A 17,260-nucleotide genomic window follows, 5' to 3' on the forward strand; every position below is an offset into this window, starting at 1 on the left:
GGAATGAGTGAGGAAAAGGACCACCAAAGTGGGGTCTGACATTTTGAATTGGCCTATAATTTACAGAGGGGTTCCCTTGGATGGTAATCCTAGTGCAGCAGATTTTTGGAATCTGGTAGCGGAAAGGGTGACTAAGAGGTTAGCTGGTTGGAAGGGCCTGTTCACTCTTTAAGGTGTAGAATACCCTTGATTCAGACTTGTCTTTCTAGCATTTTGTTATATTTTTTGTTTGTGTTTAGGATTCCGATGGGGATCGCTAGCAAGCTTGAGAGAATCATGAGAGACTTTTTTTGTCTATTGGGGGGGATCATAGTGACCACTTAGTTGGCTGGGGTGAGGTTTGTAGGTCAAAAAAGGAGGGAGGGTTGGGTATAGGGAAGTTGGTGTCGAAAAACTTGACTCTTTAACTAAATGACTGTGGCACTTCCTGCTAGAAGAATCGTCCCTTTGGCTTAGAATAATAAGATGTAAGTTCAAGTTGGATGAGAACGGGCGTGATGCCAATGTTAGTTTAAGATGTTCTTTGGGTAGTCCGTGGTGGTCTATTTCTCAGATTTATCCTTTTTTCATCCCTCACTCTAAACTTGAGGAGAGGAAGGGCTCTCGGATCTATTTTTAGAAAGACCCTTGGCTGGGTAATGCATCCTTGTCTACTTCATTCCCTCATCTTTTTTGATTGAGCTCGGAGCAAAATAGAGCAATATCTTTCTTTGTTGGGGGTTTGAGTAGTCCATTGGTTTCCTGAAATCTCCATTTTAAGAGACCTCTTAATGATAGGGAGTTGGTGGAGCTGTCTTCTTTGTTATCTCTATTGGATGGGAGTAATCTTTCCTTTGGGGAGGGATGTTTGGTCTTGGTCTTTGGATCAGTCGGGAGTGTTTTCTTGTAAATCTGTTTTTGAATTCTTGACTCACTCCAATTCTTCTATCCCACTCTCTTGTTTCATTTGGAAGGCTAATGCTCCCCCCAAAAATTAAGGCTTTCACTTGGTTGGTTGTGCTCAATATAATTAATACTAATAACTTGCTGCAAATTAGTAGACCTATGAAGGTTCTCTCGCCTGATGTATGCATGCTCTGTTACAAAAATTCTAAGATGACTTCTCATCTTCTTTTGCACTGTGAATTTTCTTGGAGGATTTGGAATATGCTTTTTGGTATTTTTGGAGGGAGCTGGGTTTGCCCTTCTTCAGTTGGTGAATTGCTAGCTATTTCTTTTACAGGCTTTGGTAGGAGAAAGGATAAGGCAGTCCTATGGAAGTGCGGAATACTTGCAGTTTTATGAGGGTTATGATTGGAGCATAATGCAAGGGTATTTAATGGAAAGAAATTAAATTGGGTGCTGGTTTGGGATAAAATTTAGTATTTGGCCTAATTGTGGTGCTGCGGTTTGGGCTTTTTTAGAGGAGTTAGTTCTCACGAGTTACATAGAGATCGGAGGAACTTTTTGGCATGTTGATCTTTTATATTTTGGCTTTTTTTAGTTGTTTTTTCCTGGATTTTCCAGGCCTTTTTTGGGAGATGTCTCATTCTCCCTTGTGTACATTCTCTTCCTATTAATGTAATATTGTTTTGCTATTAAAAAAAAAGATCTTGCAAGAACTTTCCCAGTGTATTTCTCCTATGATAAGATCAAAACTTCTCGGCTTTCCTGCACGGGTGATTTGTCAAGCCAATGATTTTCAAGTTTGTAGAACAAAAGATTTTCTCATATCTTTCTACGCATCATACCCAACAATTAGCATGTCATTGCATAAAGCAATAAAAACAAGATCACTGTGAGAGGATCTTTTAAGGAAAGCAAAGCTTCAATAGTAGACTTATTGTAACTATGTTGTCCCATGATTCAACATTTATATGCCATTGTCCTGGTGCTTGCTTCAACCCAAACAGACTCTACTATAACTTGGAAACCATATTTTCCTTCAATGTGAAAACCTATTGCTGCTCGATGCACATTTCAACTTTTGAGTCATGATGGAGAAAAAAGTGGTGAAAATGGATTGATGTAGCCGCCATTTGCTATATGTTCAAATCCATACTAGCTGTCAAACTTAGAACCACTATGATAGACGGCTTTTTCACGATTGAAGGGAAAAATACCGTGAAAGTACAACTAACCTTTTCATGTCTTTTGATTGTTAACAACGCTCTCCAATATTTAATCTGTATGCCCATTTGTTCTATAGAGCTCTTTTACCATTAGGCAACTTTACCAACTTAAATGTATGAGCTTCACGTAGAGATTTTAACTCTTTTGCATAGTCTTCAACTACTCATCTCTATGCTCATGTGCTATGGTCTTTTAATAGCATTTTGATTCGCGCTTGTAGCAATACACGTTCATGTAGGGAATACCTTCTTGAGGGTTGGCAGTTCCTTGATGAACTCATCAATAGTATATTAGATGAAAATAGTGGTGCTTCAAGTTTTGTAATTGGCAACTCATCTAGCTTAGTTACCTCATCACTAGCTATAGGTGAATCTACATAATTAGGTTATCACGTACATCATCTCCAACTTGATTTGAACTCATTAGAGGGGGTATTGGATCCAAATAAACTTTGTCATTAGTATGAATCTTTGTGTTGTCAACAAATTTTTTTGTGTTCAATGGTGTAGTCTTTAAGACAACATCTTTCCTTCCAACCACTTTGTTCTGAAGTGGACCTAAAGTTGTCATGTACATCTCTAGAAAGATACATTGCTTTGTTTTTGAATCAAGTTTTGATCTCTTATTCCTAAGAATATGCACAAAATCTTCAACGAACCACTTTCAAGTGATTGTAGTAAACATCTTTCTCACTCAAAAACTCTTTCTGCCATATGAAGGAAATGCACGGGTAGAGATTTAACAAATGGATTGGTGTGCATATTCCAAATATAAGACTAACATTCTAAATTTATTCTCTATTGGAAAGCTTGTTAATGAGGAATATTGCAACAATTGATGAGTGGTGGAAGCTCACAAAAGGATCTATGGTTGTATTATGAAGAAAGAAGTGTTCTATACTTCACTTGATGTAGGAAAAGCTCTAAAAGGGTATGTTCAATGTAGTGGGAAATGAGTCAACTTCAGAGTGGTGGCACACGAGGCTTATACATGAGTAGGAAAGTCTTGACTTTGTAGTCAAGAAAAAATTCCTTCCTCTAAAGCCTTGTGAAAAGTATTTAGCTGGGAAGCAGTAGAAACCTTTAAAAGTGCTCCTCTATCTAGAAAGTGTAATTTTCTAGACTTGGTGCATTCTGATATATGTGATCCTTTGAAAACTAGAATACTTGGTGCTTCTTTGTACTTTGTTACTTTCATTGATGACCATTCAAGGAAAGTATGAATTTGCACCTTGAAAACTAAAGATCAAAGTGTTGAATATGTTTAAACTAGTGTTGAAACAGAGAGGCACGCTGAAAACCAAAGTGCATGCAGCTAGATAATGATGGTGAATACTATGGCCCATTTGATGAGATTTATAAAGCTCAAGAAATTTGGCGTTTGACAACTCCTTCATTAACAACTTAGTTGAATGGTTTAGCATAAAAGATGAAAAAGTAGAGAATGTACAACCATAGTGTTGATACCTAAAGCAGTGAACCAAATACCTACTATGGGCCAAGTAGCTAAGAGGAAATGGAATCTATATGACTTTGAGAAAGATGCTATGGTGAAATTGGAAGTTGTAGGTATTATTGCAGGTCAATCCATTGGAGAACTGTATACTCAACTACCACTAAAATTTTTTTATACTGGTGGAGTATTCATAAGGGATACGACAAAACATGTATGAGCCCCATTTTTTGATTTGAAAATTCTTTCATTCGTGAGGACCTAGGTGAGAAGAAGCTCTCATGTCCGGTTCTGTAGTAGAGATGGAATTGTGAGAAACAACCATCCACTATAACCCCAAAAGCTTTACATTCTCTACCTTTTCATCCTTTATGCTAAACCATTCAACTTAAAAGTTTTTGAAGGAGTTGTCAGATGCCAAATGTCTTGAGCTCTATAATACACATCAAATGCTCCATAGTATTCACTACCTTTGTTTGATTGGATGCACTTTGGCTTTCAACATGCCTCTCTGTTTCAACACTAGCTTAGACATATCCAACACTTTGGTCTTTTGTTTTCAAGGTGCAAATTCATAATTTCCTTGAATGATTATCAATGAAAGTAACAAAGTACAATGTAGCACCAAGTATCGTATTTTTCAGAGGACCAAATGCTTCACAATGCACCAAGTCTAAACATTAGACTTTCTAGATAGAGGAGCACTTTTAAAGGTTACTATTACTTCCCAAATAGTTTCCACAGGGCTTTAGAGACCTACCTTTCATTTCTAGAAAAAGCTTTTCCTTGGCTAAAAAATCATGTCCTTTCTAATTCATGTCTAAGCCTTGTGTGCCAACACTCTGAAGCTGAATCATTTTCCACTACATTAACCATGCCCTTTTAGAGCTTTGCCTTCATCAAGTAAAGTGTAGAACACTTATTTCCTTGATGAGACAGCGATAGATCCTTTTGTGAGCTTCCACTGCTCATCAGTTGTTGCAATGTTCCTCATCATCAAGCTTTTCAGTAGAATTAAATTAACAAATTTAGTCTTATATTTGTGATGTGCCTCACATATCTAAGAAATATACCATTTCTAGTTTGTAAATACACGTCTTCTAGGTTGACAACTATAGATAAACCATCATTCTCATCTTCATGGCATGGAAATCACTAAGTGTATATAATGAGAAGAAATGCCCTCTTGAAGTAGCATGAATGGAGGCATCACTATCTATAGCACTACAGTCTTGTGGTAAGTAAGATTAATTTCATCATCATCATCATCATCACAAATAATAAGAAAACCATCCCAAGAATTAGCAAATCTGTCTCTGCCTTGATCTTTTCTCTAATACTTTTCTTTCCTTCCTTTGATTTGGCAATCATATCACCAACATAAACCTTTATCTCTTTATGCATCATGTCATGGAAAAGTGTCACCATCGCTCTCTAATAGGTAGCATCGACATTCTTCAACCCTAATGATATAAACTTGTAATAGAAAGTGCCCAATTGAGAGATAAAAGGAGTGTTTGCTTTATCTATCTTCTTCTGTTATTTTGATTTGATTGTATTCAGAAAATCCATCCATGAATGGAAACATCTTTATGTCTTGCGCTATTATCCACCATGTTAATGTGGGGTAAAGGAAAGTCATCTTTTTAGGACTAGCTTTGTTTAAATTCTTGTAATCTACATATATTTTGACTTTGCCATCTTTATTAAGAATTGGGACAATATTTGTCACCCATTAGGAACTGGGAGAATATTTGTAATAGAAAGTGCCCAATTGAGAGATAAAAGGAGCGTTTGCTTTATCTTCTTCTGTTATTTTGATCTGATTGTATTCAGAAAATCCATCCATGAATGGAAACATCTTATGTCTTGCGCTATTATCCACCATGTTAATGTGGGGTAAAGGAAAGTCATCTTTTTACGACTAGCTTTGTTTAAATTCTTGTAATCTACATATAATTTGACTTTGCCATCTTTATTAAGAACTGGGACAATATTTGTTACCCATTAGGGACTGGGAGAATATTCGCTAGCCATTTTGGATAATATGATACTTCAAGGAACCTCGCATCAAACTGTTTCTTCACTTTTTTTTTTCCTTCTATTTTTCATTTGCCATTTAGAACACATTCTTCTTGTCTTGGATTCTTGACCCTTTCTCACAATATAAATGGTAGCTGATAATATTTTTTTGATCAGCAGAGGCACAGTTTAGTAATGAAGGAAAAAGGCATCAAGAGGATGCCATGCAAGTACAATGAAGAAAATGAATGCAATACAACCATTGCCATAAGGTGTCAAGAAAATCAACGATTATGTAGATGTCCCTCCTAATCATCTTGTTGTGCCAGTTAGAAATCTTAGCTAACCGACGATCTTTGACAACCTGCAGAGTGGAAATTGTTCCCTCAAAAGCTTCTGTTCCTTTCCCTCCAGATGATCTACAAAACAGCAAGGGGGGATAACGGAAAGAGATTCCCTTAACAAAAGAGAGATTAGTGTGAACCACAACAGCTAAAGTCGTCACCTCTTACATGGATCATCCCATCAAGGCATTTGCACACAACACAAAGTATGGTCATATGTATGTGAGCTGCTCAAAACGTGAACATTGGCTTCCACATGTGAATGTTTGGAGCGTCTCCAATTTCTCCACAATGTAACAGCAGATAAGGTGGATGAAAAACAAGTGCATGGCATGGAAAATTTACATGGGGTGCGCGGGGAGCTTGCGTGGAAAAATAATGATCATCAACTCATGAAGCTTTCTTAGATAATAAAACAAACCCATAATATTGCCTATAATAACAAGAACACAGTAATTTCTTAAAGACTTAGTATTTTTTATAAAAGTAAAGAAGTTTTGTCACTCATAAAAATCATTTAAAAGGAAAGGGGTCAACAATTATTATTCTTTTGAACAAAAGTACCCAGAAAATTGTATCCACATGCTTCATATCAATAGAATTTGAATTTGCACCACATTTTCTTGTCCTTCAATTGCATGCACAAAATTTGCAGCGATGGGGAGTTATCTTTCTATAAATTCTTTTAATTTTGTTAATTTTGTTTCTTTCTGAAGAATGCGGGTTGTGGGGATGCTAAGGTGTTTTTGGATTCAATTGTCACTGACATCTCTTAGCTTCTTGGTGTTTGGAAGGGATCAATTTTTTCCTTTGGAGGGGGTGGTCATATTATATTTTTCCAATCTTGTCTTTCTATGGTTTTCCTTTTATTTATTTATTTTTGGTGATGTTAAATTTTTTGTGTTCTATTTTTGTCTTAGTACACATTGTATCCCTGTTTTGGTTTTTGTACACACTTGTATGTGATCTGGAATCAGGATACTCTGTTTCTATGTCTTGTTAAAGTTGTCATATTTGGCAAGTCAGATTCAATCTAGAGATCTTGTAAATAATGCAATTAATTTTGGTTATTGGTATAAACTAGAAAGGAATCTAAATTTGATGGTGTGTTATTTTTTTCCCTTTAACTTGAACATTTCAGGTTACTCAAGAGGTTGGATTTTCCAATGATGAAGTTTAGCTTGTACTTTATGGGTTACGAGGTACAGCATATAAAAAAATTTGAATCTTGTGACGTTTATACCTTATTGGTTCTTCAAAGTAGCATATTCCCTTATTTGGGATTTGCTACGTCGCCACACAATATTGGGCTCTAAAATTTTTTCAGTCTATATTCAATCAAATCATTTTATTTTGAGCTTTTCTTATAAATATATTTCCTGTGTATTCATTCAATCTGTTCATTCAGTTAAAGCATGAGATTCCATGGATCTTCTCACCATGTTGTTCCCAGCGTTTGAAGCTGAATACAAATATATATATATATATATATATATATATATATATATATACACTATATAATTAGTCTTACCTGGTGTAGGATCCAAAATCAGCTCCTAGTAGTTCAGTTGAGCGAACAACTTGGACTTTTGGTCAGAAAGCTACGATTGAGCTTACACAGTAAGATTATTATTATTATTATTATTACAATTTCTTGCATTGCTATTTGTTCTGTTCTGCTCTCATGTTTCCCGATAACGTATGACGTAATGTAAATATTATCAGTAACTGGGGTACTGAAAGTGATCCTGAATTCAAGGGATACCATAATGGGAACTCAGAACCTCGTGGCTTTGGTACGTAAATATCAAATGTAAAGGTAGACTTGTCATTTGGTTGTGATTATCTGTATCTCCATCATTCTATTGCTTTATTAGTCCCATTGATGGCAGAATGCAACTGCTAACTATATTTCTTGTCTTCTCATGGGGTTGCTAGAGAAGCCTCTGGTGATGAGGACCATTGATGTATGATGGGATAGTGCTGATTTAAGGAACCTTATTGTGTGTAAATTAATCTTGTCATGACTATCGAATCTCCATTCTTATACCTAGACTTTCCAACATGCCTTATTCACTGTCTGAAAGAGTGCAGGCTATAAATTCTTCTGCAGCAATTGAAATCTTGGTAGAGCAGATAGTGAGTATGTTAGATGCAGTTCCTATCATTGAGATTGTGATAATATGTAATTGACTGCTCAGTTTTTGATAGTACTTGCATGGTATGCATGCCATGCTACTTGTTTTGTTTTCTTCCATAATCCTTTAGTACAAATTATGGTACTTGATGTTCTTTTTGTGCTATAGATGCATCAGCTGTATTTTTTATAAGGATTATTTTCATATTTTCATAAACTGGGTATTCCCCCATGTATGTGACTATCTTGCCTTATTTTGTTTTCAGGACACATTGGCATCACTGTTGATGACACATACAAGGCATGTGAGAGATTTGAACGTCTAGGGGTGGAGTTTGTTAAAAAACCTGATGATGGTAACTTGATTCTTCAAATTGAGGCATTCATAAAGCATAATATTTTTCCACATTAACTAAATCAACATTTCAAGTTAAAATTAGGTGGCATTAACTGGCAGTGATTTTGTTTCCGATAATGGTACATTGCTTGATAATCATCAATGTAAATAGTCATGGATTAATGATTTCATATGCACTGATCATTTTGACCCATTCAATTATGTTCAAGGTTTAAAATGTGAGCTGCTTGCATTACTTTCTGCAATATTATCTGTCCCCCTAGGAACCTTTCCACGGCATATGTTTTCAGTTAGCTCTGGTGCCATAATTAGTCTCTCTAATTATGGCCTTGTATTATTTCTGTAGATATTCTGTGATTCGTAGGCTGATTGTAGTTGATATTCTATAATTAATAGGCTGATTGTAATTGCCTTATTCAGTCTCCTAGATGGCTGTAATTGCTGATTTTCAGCCTTGTAACTGACGTTTCTATTTACTATATAATACGAGAACCCTCACAAAGAGAGGTATTAAATCCAATTGACATGGTATCAGAGCTTTATCTCAATTAGGGTTGTTCTAATTTTTTTTCAGTTCTTTTCTGTGGGTAGCAGCAATTTCTGGGTCGTCGGCAGTTTCTGACTGTTGGTAGTTTTTTGTTGGGTTTCCGGTGGGTGTTAACCTGCTATTCGGCAGTTTCTTTTGGGTTGGGATTGGGCGGTTGATTCTGTTTTCTTCAGAATCTTTGGTGGCTGTCGGTGTTCTGTTTCGTCACAAATCTTTGGTGGTGTTGATCTGTGGTGCATTTCTGCTGCATATCTTTGCCGATTCAAGTTTCTGGAGGTCCCACCGAAGGCTGTTGACACGTGAATCAGGTTTTATATTTTGAGATTCAATTTTTTGTTGGGTTTCATCATGTTTTCTAGTGATTCCTTTGGGGGTTTCATCATGTCTTCTCGTGATTCCTTTGGGGTGCGTTTTGCTGAAAAAAATTACTCTGCCTGGGAATTCCAGTTTCGTTTATTTGTTACGGGGAAAGATTTGTGGGGCCAGTTTGATGGTAGTGATCTAGCTCCTATGGAGCCTAAGGAGTTGGCCAAGTGGAAGGTCAAAGATGCACGTTTGATGTCCTGGATTTTAGGGTCGGTTGATCCTCTTATTGTGCTCAATTTAAGGGCCTATAAGACTGCAAAGATCAATGGCTAGATGGGGTTTGTACCAAATTCACTCCAAAGGACTCTTACCCATACACCTATTCACATAATTATAATATGCAAAGTCAACAGCGGGTAGCACGAAGTCCCGGTCGCATGTTTTTATCCTACTACACATATGAGTAGATCACCTCGACTACAATTCACAATCTGACTGTCAGTTCGGGGTTGGCAAGCAGATGAAAACAGCATGTGAGTCACACAAATTTTCCAAAGTATGTCCAATAGTAACTAGCGAATCTGATATCCCTAATAGACACTATAGAAGTCAGCAAACCTTGCAATTTTGCTACCTCCTTAAAGAATGATTTAGCCGCATAATTATCATTATAAGTTTCATTACATGAGATGAAATGTGCCATCTTGGAAAGCCTATAAACTGTTATAAATATGGATCATGTACCGGCTGTTTAAGGGAGTCCAAGAACAAAATCCATACTCAAGTTTCTGTGTGACAATGGAAGAGGGGTATAAAGATCAGTATTTTGTGTTCTAGATTGGGCTTATTGACAGGGATAATGCTGGGGACACTGTCCTAGCGACATCCTTGAAACTTGTCTTCTACTAAGGCTTTTTATCCCTTCCCAAATGACCAGCTGACCCATCAGGGCATGCAGCTCTCAAGCTAAGAAATCTCTAAAAGAAGTGTGGGGAATATAGTCCATTACCTTAAACAGGTAATCCTGATGGATTATAGCATCTAGAAACCCTCTATGCTGGTCCTTACCTCTTGAAAAGAGAAGCCCAAAATCTGGACAAGTCAAATGCTCATAGTTTGAATGATCAATCCAATAACCTTAGTACTCATGACATGAAGAAGAACTGCAACTCTGGAAAAAGTGGGATTTAAAGGGGGTTGGCTAGAAAAGCTTCAGGTGGCTTGTGGGGCCCCATGCCTCATTGGATGAAGGCGAAACTTTAGGGAAGGCCTTTCAGGGGGTGGGTGGGGGTTCGGTTCAATGGTGCTGAAGGTGTTGTATGAGGAAGCTAGGAATGTGGTGTTAAAAATGAGGGGCATGACTGATTTTCTGGAAACTTGCAGGTTATTGAACATTGCTTCGAATTTTCAATTTTCCATGATTGCTTTGCGTAAATTGTTGGAATTCTCTGGCTTAAAACAATGTTGGCAGCAATAGAAGTGATTAGAGTTGGTTCTGATCTTCACCAATGATGGTAGTACTGTAGACGTTATAACGGTGATGGATCATTTACAGATGATAACAGAGGAAGATTGTGGCACTGAATCAAATGCTGCTCTGCTACCAAATTGATGTAGGTCAGAAACAGAAACAGAGAGATAATTGAGGGAGAGACAGAGAGAAGAAAAAAGAAGAGCGGATAAAAGGGAAACTGTTAGAAAATCAGAAACAGAACAGAAAGAGGAGATGGGAAGAAGAAGAATGAGACAGGGAGGGAGGGAGATGCCAAATGGACAGCCTAAATGATGTAGACTGCCACCATGGCAATGAAGGAAGTAAACAATGACATTTGGGGTGGATTCACTTGACAGTGCAATGTTTTAGCTGCATATACTAGAGATGGAATTAAGGAAAAAGGGCACATATTTTGCAAATTTTTAGCAGCTGTCAAAAGTTTCAGTGATTAGGAGTTCAAAATGTTTCTATTTTGCTTTTTATGGGTTAAATGTTAATAACTTTAATCTAAGAGGACTTCCATGTGTTTCATGACCTGTTTAATTAGTGCTGATGCCTTTTTAGGACTTGGCTTCCCTGCTACTATCTTAAGATAATGGCTGATAACCTTTGTCTTAAGTGGATGATGACAGTACCAGGGATTGTATCATGTCCTTTAGTTTCAAGGAACAACTTTGTAATTCATGATGGGATTTGGCACAATTTTGGTTACTCCTTAAGTTTCCTGTCTGGGCATTTTGAGTTTAGATATCTTTTAAACTGATTTGTGAGTTAAAATGTCTGTAAGTTTATTGAGATTGACAGCCAACAATGAGGTTGTCAGCCAATCAGAAAATAGATTGTGATGTGGTGTTAGATATGGATAAATTGTTGGATTTTGTAAATATGATATGTATATTTATTATGTATATTTGATAACAAAATAAATTTACTAAGAACAAGGAGAAAAATAGAATTTTAGGAGAGGGTAAGATACCTCATGTCTAGAAAACAAAAAGAAAAGAAAAGAAAATCAACATTAAACCTAAAATACTCTAAATAAGAGAACTCCTATTCAAGGCCTTCCCATCATAATTGACAGAACTCTGTAAATTTGCCAATTCATGCTGACCTTTCGTCATTTTTCTTTTAGCCCCATCCAAACAAACTTCATTACCTTCAGTATCAGTGGACTTCATTATCCAATAGCTTTTGAGCTTCTACATCCTTAACACTGACCTCCTCCGCTGGGGTATGGAGAACTCTGACCCTAATTGATTACTCCCTGTCAAATAATATCCCAAACCAAACTCACCCCCCACCCCTCATAGAAAGAGACAATATTGCATTTTTGCAGTGACTCTATCCCTTGATTCCCTTGTATAATTCATTAACTAGGGTACAGCTGCAATGACTTTTGTTATATTTTGGCTGCATCAGTGGCCCTTGGTCATTGAGGTAGGACGGCTTTCTAGGGAATAAGGCATCTTCAGAATTTAATATTGTGCCTCTAAGATTTGGTGAAGATAAGCTAGATTTCTTATACAAATACTTTTAAGCAGAAGTTAATTGTTGTTTGTGTAGGATTGTTGGAATACCAATAAAAATTGTACCAAAACATATAGACAATACAAATATTGAATTCACATGCATGCATACACATTCATAATATTTGGTAAAGGTCTCTTCTAATCACATTCTTGATGAAAACAGATGATCTGAATTTACATTGTTTCTTGCACGAGTGCAGAGCCCTCGCTAGAAATACTACCAAAGCATCAAGATTATACTTATATTCAGAGTTTTCTCTAATGACATGAGGTGTAAGCCTCACGGTATTTAGGCATAAGCCTTTTGGGAATTTATTTTTATATAATAAATATATAAGCAATGTACATATAAATTGAAAAAATAAGAAAAAATTTGGAACAAATACTTCCAGAATTTGGGAAAAAAAAATCCAAATACAATTTGTGTTGGATAGTCTTAAGTTCACTCAAATAAACCATGCTAAGTGATAATCATAGCATTACAAATTTTCAAATGGAGTCTATGATCCAAGATGCCGCCATCAATTGTTTTTGGAAAGATTTGGGTTCAAGAGTTCAGAGATTCACTCAGATTAGAACATTCCTTAATCATTTCATATAAGCATTTGACTAAATTTTGTTGGCCCTAATTTACTGCTGAAATCAAACTTACAATTCTAAAACTCAAAATCTGTAAACCTCAACATAGAAAGTGCAAAAACTGTTGGCGTGAGCTGTTAGAAATCAATTTAGGAAAGATATAGCTGTAGATGTAAATATAGAATCATCCTCTTTGCTATTAGAAATCAATTTACGAAAGATATAGCTGTAGATGTAAATATAGAAGCATCCTCTTTGCTGTGATATTTATATTACCAAAGATAGGATTGCAAGTTTTCCTATTTAACTGTATTCTCTCAATGTAAAAAAATATGGGAGAGGAAATAAAATTGTTGTAGAATTGACATGGTATCAGAGCAAGGAATCCAATCCTTGGCTCCCTCCATCGGAAAAACTCTTAACTTTATTTGTTTGATCCGTGCCTTCAAGCTATGGTTGACACCGACGTTATCATCAACTCCGGCAGTGTCTCTTCACCACATACCAACTCCATCCTCACCACTCTTACCAACCAAATGACCGAAGCTTTATCCAAAGTCCAGTCCCGACTTCAACCACCGAAAACTCGACCACTCTGGTCGGCATCAAGTTGGATGGTTCCAACTACGCCCTTTGGTCTCAGGTTGTCGAGATGCATATCTTTGACAAAGACAAACTGGGCTATATCAATGGCGACTGTCCACCACCGCCGCAGTTAGACCCATCCTTTCGAAAATGGCGTACCGATAATGCCTTTGTCAAGGGATGGTTAATAAATTCTATGGATCCGACACTCATTGGCAATTTCATCCGATTTCCCACTGCAAAATCAGTCTGGGATGCCATTGCTATGACTTATTTGGATGGTAGTGATACTCTCAAGTCTACGAACTCTAGCAACTTGTGGCTTGCCTGCGACAAGCCGGAGGCTCTCTTGAGAAGTTTTGCACCGAACTACAAGGACTTTGATGGGAAATCGATTTCCACTATCCGAATCCGATGGAATGCGCCACCGACATCCACCACTACAACAACCTACTCCAAGAGGATCGCGTTTACACCTTCCTTGACGGTCTTGATGATCGACTCGACAACATCCGTAGCCATGTGCTTCAAATGCGCCCATTTCCTTCCATTGAGTAAGCTTATGCTCATGTTCGCAGGGAGGCTCTTCGGTACGTAGTCATGAGCGCTGGCAACCCCAACAATACCTATGGCGCGATTTTGGCCACCAAGGAGGTGAAACTGAGTTCAGCCACCTCACCCTTTGTTGCGGTCTCTAGCTAGCCCATCGGAAAATCCACTGCAGCCTCTAAGTCATGGACTGTTCCTGATGGAATGAAATGCTCCCATTGTGGCGACTAGCGCCACACAAGTGAGAATTGTTTAAAAAAAATTGGCTATCTTGATTGGTGGTATGAGTTGCAGGCAAAGAAAAAGGACTCGGTGGGTGCGAACATGGGCAAGGTGGCTGTAGTGTCAGCCGAACCCCACCTTTCCTTGATTCCCTAAGCCGAGTTTTCCCAGAATGCGGGACCCATCTTTGATATAGGTAACTTTTGTTCTGGTTTAGTTATCTCCTCCTGTGATGTTGATCGTGGTGCTTGGCTCATCGACTCCGGAGCTGCAGACCACATGACTTTTGCAACTACCGATTTTGCTACGACATCTCCACCGTGATGCACTAGTTTTGCAAATGCTAATGGGGTTGTCTCTCCGATCACAGGGGCCGGATTTGTGTATTTGCCTCCTTCCCTCCAATTGCCGAATACGTTACTTGTAACATCGCTCTCGCATAAATTACTGTTTGTTAGTCAAATTACTACAGATTTAAATTGTGTGGTCCTAATTTATCCTACATTTTGTCTTCTTCAGGATATTCTTACCAAGGAGATAATTGGGCGTGGTACTAAAAGGGGGGGCCTATACTACATGGAAGACGTCAGCGTGGGCCATGCTCATCACATACAGAGTGATGGGAGGGAACGACAAATCTGGTTATGGCATCAACATTTGGGGCATCAAAAATTTAGTTATCTGAAACATTTACTACATGAATATTTCTAATATGGTGCCGTCTGACCTTAAATGTAATACCTGCTTTTTAGCCAAAGGTCACTATACTTCCCATTCGCTAAGTATGAATAAAAGCACTATTCCATTTGCTTTAGTTCACTTTGATGTGTGGGGTCCTTCTCCTATCTCTATTGGGTCTGATGTTTGTTGGTTTGTTATTTTTGTTGACGATGTACCCATATTATCTGGCTTTGCTTGATGAAACATAAAGATGAAGTGTTACACATGTTTCAATCATTCCATGCAATGATCCAAACTCAGTTTTCAGCCAAGCTATGAGTTCTCCGCTCTAATAATGGTGGCGAATATGTTAATTAGTGCTTCCGCATCTATTCCAAACACCATGGACTCGTTCATGAGACATTGTGTCCTCAGACTCCTCAGCAAAACGACATAGTTGAGCAGAAGAACCGCCATATTCTCGAAACTGCACGAGCTTCACTTCATGGAACTCATGTGCCGACTTGATACTGGTTTGATGCGGTGTCCACCTCTGTATATTTACTCAATAGAATACCCTCCAAAGTCTTAAATTTTAGGACTCCGCTCCAGGTTTTGGCGTCCCATGTCTCCCAACCCACAACCCTAATGCTTCCTCCCCGAGTATTTGGGTGTGTGGCTTATGTGCATCTTCACAAAAATCAACGAACCAAACTAGATCCATGTGCTCTTCGTTGCCTTTTCTTGGGCTACGCCGTGCACCAGAAGGGCTATCGGTGCTATGATCCCTCTACTTGACGCATTTGCGTGACTATGGATGTTATCTTATTGAAGTCTAACACTCTTTGACTGGCCAAATAGTGAAATAGTGGCGGAAGAAGCACCAAGCCCAGGGTCGGTTGAGCCCATAGATGAAGCACCATGCCTAGGACCGGTTGAGCCCATAGGGCCGGATGGGCCTACAAAACAGAATACGCCTTCAGGAAATGATACGCCTTCGGAAACTGAACCAAGCTTTCCCCCCCTTCCTCAGTACCTGCAGACCCATCTCCTGAGGACATCCCTGAGGTAAGCACTCTCGACACGCCTTCAAATATAAGTGACTTGAATACTCCCGCTGGATATACATTGCCTTCAGGGAAAATCGTGGCAAGCCACCAAATAAATATTCTCTTGGTATTGAAGAGGGAAGATCACAGTATCCAATTGCCAACTATGTGTCTACCAGGGGATTATCTGAACCCCTCTAAGCATTTGTGCATGTACTTTCCTCAAGTCAAGCTGCAGTTGGAATTCAGGAAGCCTCGTCTGATCCAAAATGGACTCAGGAAATAAAGGAAGAAATGGAGGCACTACTAAAGAATGACACATGGACCAAGAAAGCAGTAGGATGCAAATGAGTATTTTTCGTCAAACACAAGGCAGATGGATTGGTCGAAAGTTACATAGCAAGACTGGTGGCAAAAGGCTATGCATAGACATATGGGGTAGACTATCAAAAGACTTCACCAGTTGCGAAACTGAGCACTGTAAGGATATTGTTATCTCTTGTAGCTAACCTTGACTGCCATTACATCAATTTGATGTAAAAAATGCCTTTCTACACGGTGACCTTGAAGAAGAAGTGTACATGGACCTTCCTCTGGGCTACACAACATCAACTGAAAACAAAGTCGTGTGCAAATTGCAACGAGCACTATATGGATTGAAACAATCGCTTCGAGCGTGGTTTGGGCGGTTAGTCTGGCAATGAGGAAATACGGGTTCAAGCAAAGCAACTTGGACCATACACTGTTCCTAAAGCACAAATTGGGCAAGCTAACCGTGTTGATAGTCTATGTGGATGAAATGATTATCACAGGAGATGATGAGGAAGAAGTTTCCAGACTACAGAAGGAGTTGACCACCAAATTTGAGATGAAGAACTTGGGAGGACTCAAGTATTTTCTGGGGATTAAAGTTGCCAGGTCCAGACAAGGAATATTTCTTTCCCAAAGTATGTGTTGGATGTAGTAACTGAGATAGGAATGTTGGAGTGCAAACCAGTGGATACTCCAATTGTTCAAAACCACAGACTTGGGGAATACTTAGATCAAGTACCAACAGATAAACGGAGGTACCAAAGGTTAGTTGGCAAACTTATATACCTCTCATATACTCGTCCAGACATTGCATATGTTGTAAGTGTGGTTAGCCAATTCATGCATAATCCTAGTGAAGATCATACCAATGCTGTAACCCGAATACTAAGATACTTGAAGTCCTCGCATGGGAAGGGACTTATGTTTTCAAAGAATAGTCATTTAAGAATTAATGGCTATGCAGATGCAGACTGGGTTGGAAATATCTCAGACAGAAGATCT

General features: G+C 38.2%; 1 protein-coding gene across 8 annotated transcripts in view; it reads left to right on the forward strand.

The window, feature by feature from the left end:
- LOC131148659 (lactoylglutathione lyase) overlaps positions 1-17,260 on the forward strand; it is a 50,202-nt gene that overhangs the window by 20,198 nt on the left and 12,744 nt on the right. For all 8 annotated transcript variants that reach the window (XR_009135047.1, XR_009135049.1, XR_009135048.1 and 5 more), the window contains exons 4-7: positions 7,072-7,132; positions 7,471-7,550; positions 7,656-7,726; positions 8,334-8,423. Coding sequence is in view for 2 of the 8 variants with exons in the window: in XM_058098523.1 (XP_057954506.1) it covers positions 7,072-7,132; positions 7,471-7,550; positions 7,656-7,726; positions 8,334-8,423 (302 nt within the window). In the remaining 6 variants the exon portion in view is untranslated. The remainder of the gene's footprint in view (positions 1-7,071; positions 7,133-7,470; positions 7,551-7,655; positions 7,727-8,333; positions 8,424-17,260) is intronic.

Source organism: Malania oleifera, chromosome 2 (genome assembly GCF_029873635.1).
Source record: "Malania oleifera isolate guangnan ecotype guangnan chromosome 2, ASM2987363v1, whole genome shotgun sequence".
Lineage (NCBI taxonomy): Eukaryota > Viridiplantae > Streptophyta > Magnoliopsida > Santalales > Ximeniaceae > Malania > Malania oleifera.